This window comes from Chiloscyllium plagiosum, unplaced genomic scaffold (assembly GCF_004010195.1).
Source record: "Chiloscyllium plagiosum isolate BGI_BamShark_2017 unplaced genomic scaffold, ASM401019v2 scaf_11882, whole genome shotgun sequence".
NCBI classification, from domain to species: Eukaryota; Metazoa; Chordata; class Chondrichthyes; order Orectolobiformes; family Hemiscylliidae; genus Chiloscyllium; species Chiloscyllium plagiosum.
Window position 1 is genome coordinate 8,198 of NW_025212694.1, and position 10,754 is coordinate 18,951.

General features: G+C 41.8%; 1 protein-coding gene across 1 annotated transcript in view; it reads right to left on the reverse strand.

The window, feature by feature from the left end:
* Positions 1–1,050: 1,050 nt before the first annotated feature.
* Positions 1,051–10,754, reverse strand: part of LOC122547441 (di-N-acetylchitobiase-like) — a 13,734-nt gene continuing 4,030 nt past the window's right edge. Inside the window, exons 4-5 of the mRNA XM_043686062.1 lie at positions 8,129–8,290; positions 1,051–1,783 (exon numbers count right to left, since the gene is read on the reverse strand). Of these exons, the coding sequence (XP_043541997.1) occupies positions 1,598–1,783; positions 8,129–8,290 (348 nt within the window). The 3' untranslated portion in view covers positions 1,051–1,597. The remainder of the gene's footprint in view (positions 1,784–8,128; positions 8,291–10,754) is intronic.

Consider the following 10,754-nt stretch of genomic DNA (forward strand, 5'->3'; position numbering starts at 1 on the left):
GGGTTGGTGTCGACTTGTTGGGCTGAAAGGCCTGTTTCCACACTGTAGGAATTCTATAATCTATCCTAAGTCCAGTGACACTTGTTTAGAATGGGTGTGTTCTGTCAGACCTGCTGACTTCCTCCAGCAATTTCCGTTTCTGTCTTATATTTCCAACTTCCGCAGTTCCTTCAGATTTACAACCAAGGTGCTCTTTATACTCGAGTCAGGTGGTGTGAATGTTTCCCCAACTTTGAATGAATAAAACTGGGTTGTTGGTATAAACCACACATTTACGAGTCATTCAATGACTTTATGTGATAATTAGTGGAATCCAGGTTTGGTGTTGCAAATCTGGTCACCATCCTCTAGGAAAGATGTGATTTCACTGGAACGGCTACAGAGGAGATTCATCGGGATGTTGCTGGGGACGGAACAGTTCAGCGTTGAAGAAAAGCTTGAGTTGTTTTCTTTGGAGCATAGAATGTAATGGGGGGAGGGAAGGTTATGAATGAACACCGACATGTTCCAGAAATTTAACACATGGGAATTCTATTCCAACTTATTTTATGTTTCCTGATACTTCACTTTCCTCATGCATCACAATCAAACAGTTACCTTGGAATTAGTGTTTTATTTTTATTTTGTAAAATAATACATAGTCACAGAGATGCACAATTTTCCTTTTAGGAATACACAATTCTTCAGTGCTCAGAATTTAAACATCAAACCAGTCCAGTGTTCAAACTCTGACTTTAAGACGCAAGCTGGAAAAAGATAAAACTATTCACTGAACCCTTCACAGATTGAAATGGAGGGAATTGCTCATCGCTGAAGTGATAATGCAAATCAAAACTGGGTAAAATATGAATTAGAAACATAGAAAGAGAGGAATAGGCCATTTGCCCCTTTGGGGTCTAGATTAGAGTGGTGCTGGAAAAGCGCAGCAGGTCAGGCAGCATCCGAGGAGCAGGAAAATCTACATTTCGGGCAAAAGCCCTTCATCGGAATTCCCGAAAAGTTGCTTTTCCCGCTCCTTGGGTGCTGCCTGACCTGCCGTGCTTTTCCAGCACCACTCCAATCTAGACTCTGATCTCCAGCATCTGCAATCCTCACTTTTGCTATTTGGCACTTTGGGCCTGTTCTGCCAATTAATATGATCCTGACTGGTCATCTAACTCAGTCCCCTGTTCCTACTTTCACTACATACTCTTTGATCTCTCCAGCACTAAGGAAGGTATTTATTTCCTTCCTAAAACCAATTGAGAATTAAAAGAGCATTAAGATTCGAACAGACATGTGTATATCAGATTGGATTATTACCCAACAGGAAAGCAGAATTGTTCTCCGGCTTCTAGTTCCTGCCTGCTGTTAAGTATTGCAACAGTTGATTGAAATTGTGAGCTCATGTAAACAATTTAATATGCTACTTGAAGTGACCAGATCTTGTTTTGCACATCAAATCAGTAGGTTTGCTTTTCATTCATAAATATTCAATCATTACAGAATTATGTTGGGTGAATGGTCTATATTGGAAACTAACTTACACTCTGCTGCATTAAGTAGGAAAACTAATTAGATCGTGTGAAGATTGATAGGATCAAACTCGTCCTTTTCCTCAGAAAGGGCAGAGAGCATTCCACATTTGTTCAGTTTGCATTGCTGCTAATGGATCCGTACTGTAGTTTAGATAATTTCCTGCCGACATACTAATGCCACGGAGTTTTAGCTTCTTCAAGATAGATGATTTTAGTGAAATGCTCTCTGGGTCATCATACCAGACCTCATGGTATTTTTCACCTTCCTGCCATAAAAGCCAAAGAGATTTACATAGATAAGAGATGCTTTTAGGTCAGTACATAGCTCTGGAGACAATGCTGAACATCTTAAACAGCACCATCTAACATTCAACACCTGCATTAAAAAGCAAATTTGGGTGGAATTTGAGTTCACATCCTCTGAATTTTTGATTCAGGAACATCACTATAACATGGAGATTTCCCTTGTAAAGTCACAAAGTTACATCAAGTCGATTGCCTCAACTATCACCATTTCCTCAATGACCTTGACTCCCGATAATCTGTTCGCCCCTGTCTTAAACATATTCAACAACTGAAAACTTTTAGCTCTTGGGAGAAGAGAATTTCAAAGATTCACAGCCTTTTTTTGTGGAGAAATTTCCCCTTACTTCAGTTCTACAGAACCTAGGCTTTATTCAGTATTGTGTCCTGTGCGCTAGATTCCTTTGCTAATGGCAGTGTTTTCTCAGAATCGTACCTGTCAAGCTGCCAAGAATTTAAAGATTTAAATTAATAATTTCTCATTTGCCTAAATTCCCCATCAAGTAACTATATCAATGTAAGGGAAGTAGATGAAAATTGTGCAGAGAAATTTAAGCATGGCCTCCCCGATGCCCGATAAAACTGTGGGAAGGATTGTTACTCAGATATTGCAATCTCTTAGTAACTGCATTACCTTACCACTGCTCTATGCAATGATCTTAACAGTTCTTTATATATGAATTTTGAAATATGAAAAACTAGTGTAGAACTTTCCTGCCTAATTGGCTATCCTACCTTATCTACTAATTTGTTGTGACGGTCTTATAAGCACACCAAGTTTCTTCTGAAAGTAAACATTTCCAAGTCTCTCATCAGTCAAAAAGTAATTGTTTTCATTTTTTCTTCAAAAGTAGATTACTTCATACCTGCTGTTGGCAATATAAACTTAGACTGATAGAATATCTGATATAGTGGAAATAATGATTAGAAGGGCGTGATTAAAAAAGGACATTTTGCAGAGTTTCAATGGAACGCATAAATTTTTTCCAAGATGTGATCAGCAGTTTAATTGACCGAAAACTACATGCTATTTACAGAAGCTTAAGAAATTTGGAAAGCAGCCAAGCAATGCTTTTGGGGAGATAAGCAAAATTATGTTTTGCCACTTAACTACGCATCTGAAAGGACTTTTTTAATACTTAATTTTCAAAGTTATTTTAATGAAGCAGGGTTGAAAGCAATTTCCAGTTCACTGTATATAACAGCAAATTCATTAAATTCACCGAGATGCTGTGCAATGTATGAATGCAAGGCACATGTTTAAAGACCAAATATATCAGCTCAAACTGGCATTCTCTGATGTGGGCTGGTTTAGCTCAATTGGTTTGACAGTTGCTTTGAGAAGCAGAGTGATGCCAGTAGCATCACTAACTGAGGCTCCCATGTTGGATTCTCTTCTCAGTCACTCTCCACATGTGGGACATGGTGACCCTCAGGTTACACCCCCACCAGTTGTTGCTCTTTGTCTAATGAAAGGAATACCCTGTGGCTTCATAAGACTATGATGATTTTAACTTTGTACTCTCTGATTAATAAGATTACATTATTGCTAATGATAGAGAGTTTGAAAAGAAAACATTTTAAAATCACTCTAAAACAATGATTTCAACTGCTTGTATCCTTTTTATTCAAACAAATGTGTATCATGTTTTGTTGCTTTGCTTACCAACTCTCATTTTCTTGTTAAACCTCTAACTATACATGTTCTACTGTACAAGCTGCATGTTCTAAACACTGGTGAAGTATGTGCACAGAAAAGAATGAATTGTGAAACACTGCAATGTTCACATTTGACAAAGAACATTACAATGCCCAGGGTCTACTGTACTTTGACTAATATGAATATATCAATATACAAACTGGGAGGATTAGGCCACTCAGCCCCTCAAACCTGTTAATGAGGCAACCTACACCCTCCTCCAAATCATTTATGTATATCATGAACAACAGTGGTCCCAGCACATATCCCTGTGGGACACCACTGGTCACAGGTCTCCATTTTGAGAAACTCCCTTCCACTACTACTCTCTGTCTCCTGTTGGCCAGCCAGTTCTCTATCCATCTAGCTAGAACACCCTGGACCCCTTGTGACTTCACCTTCTTCATCAACCTATCATGGAGAACCTTATCAAACACCTTACTAAAGTCCATGTGTGTGACATTTACATTCCTTCCTTCATCAATCGACTTTGTCACCTCTTCAAAGAATTCTATTAGGTTTGTAAGACATGACCTTTCCTGCACAAAACAATGCTGTCTATCACTGATAAGCACATTTTCTTCCAAATGGGTATATATCCTATCCCTAAATATCTTCTCCAGTAGTTTCCCTACCACTGACATCAGGCTTATCGGTCTATAATTACCTGGATTATCCCTGCTACCCTTCTTAAACAACATTAGCAATTCTCCAGTTCTCTGGGGCCTTACCCGTGTTTAAGATACTGCGAAGATATCTGTTAAAGCCCCAGCTATTTCCTCTCTCACTTCCCTCGGTAACCTGGGATAGATCCCATCTGGACCTGGGACTTGTTCACCTTAATGCCTTTTAGAATACACAACACTTCCTCCCCCTTATGCCAACCTGACCTAGAATAATCAAAGATCTATCCCTAACCTCAACATCTGCCATGTCCCTACTCATTAAGAATCTCACCCATTTTCTCTGACTCCACGCATATCTTTTTTCTTTTGTCCTTGAGTAGGCCAATCCCTTTCCTAGTTACCGTCTTGCTCCATATATATGAATAAAAAGGTTTTGGCGTTTGCTTTGACCCTGTTGTGAAACTTGAAAGATTCAGAAAAGATGTACAAGGATGTTGCCAGAGTTGGAGAAATTGAGCTACAGGCAGAGACTGAATAGGCTGGGGTTTTTTTCTCTGGAGCGCGGAGGCTGAGGGGTGACCTTATAGAGGTTTATAAAATCATGAGGGCCATGGATAGAGTAAATAGATAAAGTCTTTTTCCTGGAGTGGGGGAGTCCACAACTAGGGGACATGGGTTTAGGATGAGAGGGGAAAGATACAAATTGGATCTAAGGGGCAACTTTTTCACGCAGAGGGTGGTGTGTGTATGGAATGAGCTGCCAGAAGAAGAGGTGGAGGCTGGTCCAAACACAACATTTAAAAGGCATCTGGATTATTATAAGAATAGGAAGGGTTTGATTACATTAAATTACATTACAGTGTGGAAACAGGCCCTTCGGCCCAACAAGTCCACACCGACTCACCAAAGCGCAACCCACCCATACCCCTACATTTACCCCTTACCTAACACTACAGGCAATTTAGCATGGCCAATTCACCTAACCCGCACATCTTTGGACTGTGGGAGGAAACCGGAGCACCCAGAGGAAACCCACGCAGACACGGGGAGAATGTGCAAACTCCACACAGTCAGTCGCCTGAGGCGGGAATTGAACCTGGGTCTCTGGCGCTGTGAGGCAGCAGTGCTAACCACTGTACCACTGTGCCGCCCACCCGTTTGGCGGGATATGGGCCAAGTGCTGGCATATGGGACCGGATTAGATTAAGATATCTGGTTGGCATGGACGGGTTGGACCGAAGGGTTTGTTTCCATGCTGTACATTTCTATGACTCTAAGACTTCAGGACCTTATGTTTCAATTAAGTCCCCTCCAACCCTTCTGAAATCCCTCAGTAGATACGAGCCTAGCCTGTCCTCATAAGATTGAGGTAAAAACAATGACTGCAGATGCTGGAAACCAGATTCTGGATTAGTTGTGCTGGAAGAGCACAGCAGTTCAGGCAGCATCCAAGGAGCTTCGAAATCGACGTTTCGGGCAAAAGCCCTTCATCAGGAAAGATACCCATCCATTCTAGGTACAGGTCGTTCTGTTATAATGCATGTTTCACTAATGTGAATTCACTGTAACACAACTGATGAATTGGGGACACTATTTCTAAAGAGCAAACCTTTAAAACATGTGTTAGCTGTTAAGTGATTGCATTGCCAACACTAAGCTCTGTTTATAAAGCGGGTTGGACAAGAATGCAACCATTGTGCGATAGAAGAACTGCCTGTAGCAGTTTAGGAACCATTCTCTGAACTGCTTCCAAAGTATTTAGATCTTTCCTTAAATAAGGAGACCCAACACTATGCAGGGTACTCCAGATATGATAACACAGTGCTTTGTGTAAATGAAGCATAGCCTCCCAAATTCTGTTTTCAATTCCCATCACAATAAACTGTAAGTCCATGAGCTTTCCTGATTATTTGCTACAACTGCATATTTACCTTTGCAATTTCTGCACCAGGACACACAGATCTTTATGCATTCCAGAGCTCTGCAACTTCGTACCACTTTGATAATGAGCTTTTTTTTTATCCTTTCTACTGAAATGAGCCAATTCCACATTTTCCAATACTAAACTTCACTCGCCAGATGTTTGTCCATTCATTAAAACTAACTGTGACACCTCATGGTTTCCTGATGTCCTTTTCACGACTCGCTTTCCAATTATTATTGTGTCATCAGCAAATCTAGCATTTGTTTGCATAATCCAAGTCATTTATATAATTTGCAATACGTTGAGGTCCTAGCACTGAGATCTCAGTAGCACCCCCACTCATTCCATCTTTCCAAGCAGAAACTGATTCATTTATACCCATTGTCTGTTCCCTTTTAGCTCTCAACCTTCTGTCCATGCCAATGTGTGACTCCCTACACCTTGACTTTTTCCTTCTGCAATTACCTGTGGTGTTGCACCTTATTAAATGCCTTCTGGAAATCTTAATACTCTACATCTATTAGTTCCCCTTTCAAAGAGCCACATTTATGTCACATGATTAACTGCTTTAAGTGTGCTGCTGTAATGTATTTATCAATAGCTTCTACCATCTTCACTGCAACAAATGTTAATTTAATTGACTAGTAGCTTCCTCAACTCAGGGAAATTTTGGAAAATCAAAACCAACACAACAACTAGCACTTCTTTCAAGATGCTAGGATGAAATCTCTCTGAGACCTGGGTCCTTATCAGCCTCCGGTTCCAATAATATACCTGCCACATCTGCATTGTTTCTCCCTCTCTTCTGATTTCCTGATTTATAGCTATTTCTGGGATGTTACTTTTACCTCTACAGTGAAAACTAATGCAAAATATTTGTTTGATTCATTTGCCGTCTCCTTACTCCCATAAGACATAGGATCAGAATTAAGCCATTCGGCCATTCCAGTTTGTTGCATCATTTAATCATGGCTGTTATGCTTTTCAACCTATTCCCTGTCTTGTTCCCATAATCCTCGAGCCCCTTACTAATCAAAAACCTAGCCATCCCTGTTTCAAATACACTCAATGACCTGGCCTCCACAGCCCTCTGTGGCAATGGGCTCCACAGATTCACCACCCTCAGGCTGAAGAAATTCCTCCTCATCTCAGTTCTAAAGGGACGTCCCTTCAGCATTAGGCTGTGCCCTTGGGTCCCTAGTCTCTCCGACTCGTGGAAACATCTTCTCTATGTCCACTCTATCCAGGCCCCTCAATATTCTGTAAGTTTCTATCAGATCCCCCTCAACCTTCTAAACTGTGTCAAGTACTTTCCCAGAGTTCTCCAACTGCTCTTCATATGATAAGCCCTTCATCCCCAGGATCATTCTTATAAATTTCCTCTCGGCCCGCTCTGATACCAGCACATCCTTCCTTAGGTACAGAGCTGAAAACTGCTCACAACATTCCAAATGTGGTCTGATGAGATCCTTATGCAGCCTCAGAAGTATATCTCGGGTGTTCGAGCCCTCTTGAAATTGATGCTGACATTACTTTTGCCTTCCCCTCCATCAACTGAACCTGCATGTTAACCTTAAGGGAATCTTGAACTAGGACACCTAAGTCCTTTTGTGCTTCAGATTTGCAAAGCCTTTCCCCATTTAGAAAATAGTCTTCGCCTCCATTCTTCCGACTAAAGTACATAACCTGGCTTTCCCACATTGCATTCCTTCTGCCACACCTTTGCTCACTCTCCTACCCTGTCCAAGTCCTTGTGCAGCCTCCCTGCTTCCTCAACACTACCTGTTCCTCCACCTTCTGCCAGTCAGCCGATCCTCTATCCAATTCCCCATACGTGTTCTCTCAGACCAACACTCTTTCCCTTTCCTTTTGAAATATAATTACAAGATCTCACCACCTGCTTCTATATTTCTAGCCACGATTTCCCTCATATCTCATTTTGCCTTCTTTATTAATCTTTTAATTATGTTTTGTTTTCTTAAATTTTTTGGTCTCATCTTCAACTTCCCTCCAGTCTTGCACAACTGTATGCATTTTTCCTTAAGTCTGTCAGCCTTACCTTGTAAACATAATATGGGGCTTTGTGGTTATCATCCCAGTATCTGCCAGTAATAGAGTTGGGCAGCTGCTGTATAATGTCTTTGTATGGGACCACCTTCGCAGTGAGAGAACCACACATACCAACTCCGAGGGGAGGTATTGTCACATAACATCTTCCAGGCTGTAAAATACAAAAAAAGGAAGGGAAGAGAACTTGTGAGCACGGTTATTATGCAAACATTAAAAAGGCTCTGGCAGAATAAAAGATAGTCCATTTAAGACTGAGATAAACTGGAATTGCACGGCTCAGTGAATCATTGAACTTTTCTACCTATGGAAGATTAATCACTGAGTATGTCAAAGACAGAAACTGAGAGAGTTTTAGATGCTAAAAACTTTCGGGAAAAGGGGAGCAATACAGAAAAATAATGCTGAGGTGGAAGAATGGTCACGATGTAGTTGAATGGTGGAGCAGGCTCAAGGGGCTGAATGGTCTGTTGAGAGAGTCAGATGGATGCAGTCTAGAAGCAGACCTTTCAGCCCACCATGTCTAAGCTGACCAGCAAACCCCAGGCTACATCAATCCCATTTACCTGAACTTGGCCTGTACCTTACGATACCCTGGCATTTTAGGTGCTAATCGAGATGCTTCTTAAATGTTGCAAGAGTACCTGCTTCCACCACCTTCCATATTTCTACCACCCTCTGGGTGAAAATGGTTTTCCTCTGATCTTTTCTTATTCCTCACTATAAACCCATGCCCTCTGGTCTTAGAATCATCTGCCATGGGTGAAAGAGATTCTCATGATTTACTGTGTCTGTGACTCTCAGAATTGTGTATAACTCAATCTGATCCTCCAGCACCACCCCACCCCCGACATCCTCTGCTCCAGGGAAAACAACCCAGCCTATCCCGTCTCTCTTTAGGTTTACCATTTGTTGTGTAATCATTCTCTTATTAGACCTCCCAAAATGCAATTCCTGCACTTGTTGGAATTGAATTCCTTCTGCCATTCCTCTGCCCCATTTACCGGCTGATCAATATCAGACTGTAGCCTGAGACCATCCTCCTCAATACCAACAATCCCTGAATTTTCATGTCATATGAAAACTTACTAATTATATCTTCTACATTCATATCCAAGTCATTAATGTACATAACAAACAGAAAGTCTCCTTGCACCGATCGTTGTGGTACACAGTTAGACGTAGGCTTCCAATCACAAAAACATCCCTCCACCATCACACTCTGCCTCCTGTTTGCAATCTAATTTTGGATCCAGTTTGCCTCCTTCCTTGGATCCCAACTTCCTTTTGGACCAACCTTCCAAATGGGACCTTTTCAAATGCCTTGCTGAAGTCTATGTAAACCATAGCAACTGCTTTATCCTGATCAATACATTTAGCCACCTTTTCAAAAGACTTGACTAAATTAGTCACACAGGATCTCCATCTTACAAAGCCATGCTTACTATCTCTGATCGATCTCTGTCTTTCCAAGTATTGCTTAATCATCTCCTTCCAAATTTATTTCCAACATGTCCCGACTATTGACATCAATTTAACCGCTCTGTAATTACCTGATCTATCCCTGCTGCCTTCCTTGAACAAAGAAACCTCATTAGCTATCCTCCAGTCACTCCTCAGACACAGGACAAGGACAGCTGGGTTACAGTCAGGAGGAGGAAAGGCAATCAATAGATAGGGCAGGGATCCTCTGTGGCCGTTCCCCTCAGCACTAAATATACCATTTTGGATACTGCTGGTAAGGATGGCCTACCAGAGGAAAGCCATAGTTGTCAGGTCTCTGGCACTGAACCTGGCACTGCGGCTCAGAAGGGAAAAGGGGAGAATAGGGATAGAGGTAGAGGACTCAATAGTTAGATGGATTGACAGGAGATTTTGTGGTCAGGAACGGGACGCCCGGAAGGTATGTTGCCTCCCCGGTGCCAGGGTCCGGGATGTCACCGATCAGGTTTACAGGATTCTGAAGGGAGAGGGTGAGCAGCCAGAAATCGTGGTACATATTGGCACCAATGATATAGCCAGGAAAGGGATTGAGGATCTGAAAGTGACTACAGAGAACGAGGTTGGAAGCTGAAGAGTTCTCAGGTTTGCTACCGGTGCCACGAGATAGTGAGGTGAGGAACAGTCAGCGAATGCAGCTTAACACGTGGCTGCGAGACTGGTGCAGGAGGGAGAGCTTCAGATACTTAGACCATTGGAATGCTGTCTGGGGAAGGTGGGACCTGAATATGAAGGGTTGCACCTGAACTGGAGGGGCACAAATGTCCTGGGTGAGAGATTTGCTCATGTGGTTCAGGAGGGTTTAAACTAGTTTGGTAGGGGTAGGTGGGAACCAGAGCTATATACCTGAGAGAGGGTAGATGCAGTTGGGGCAGTGACAGGACGCAGTGAATCTATCAGGAAGATTTTTCATGTGATGAAACAAAGGAATCGGTTAAAGTGTGTCTGCTTTAATGCAAGGAGTGTCAGAAATAAGGGTGACGAACTTAGAGCATGGATCAGTACTTGGGAGTCTGATGTTGTGGCCATAACAGAGACGTGAGTTTCACAGGGATATGAATGGTTGCTCGATGTTCCAGGGTTTATAATTTTTAAAAAGAACAGGGAGGGTGGAAAAA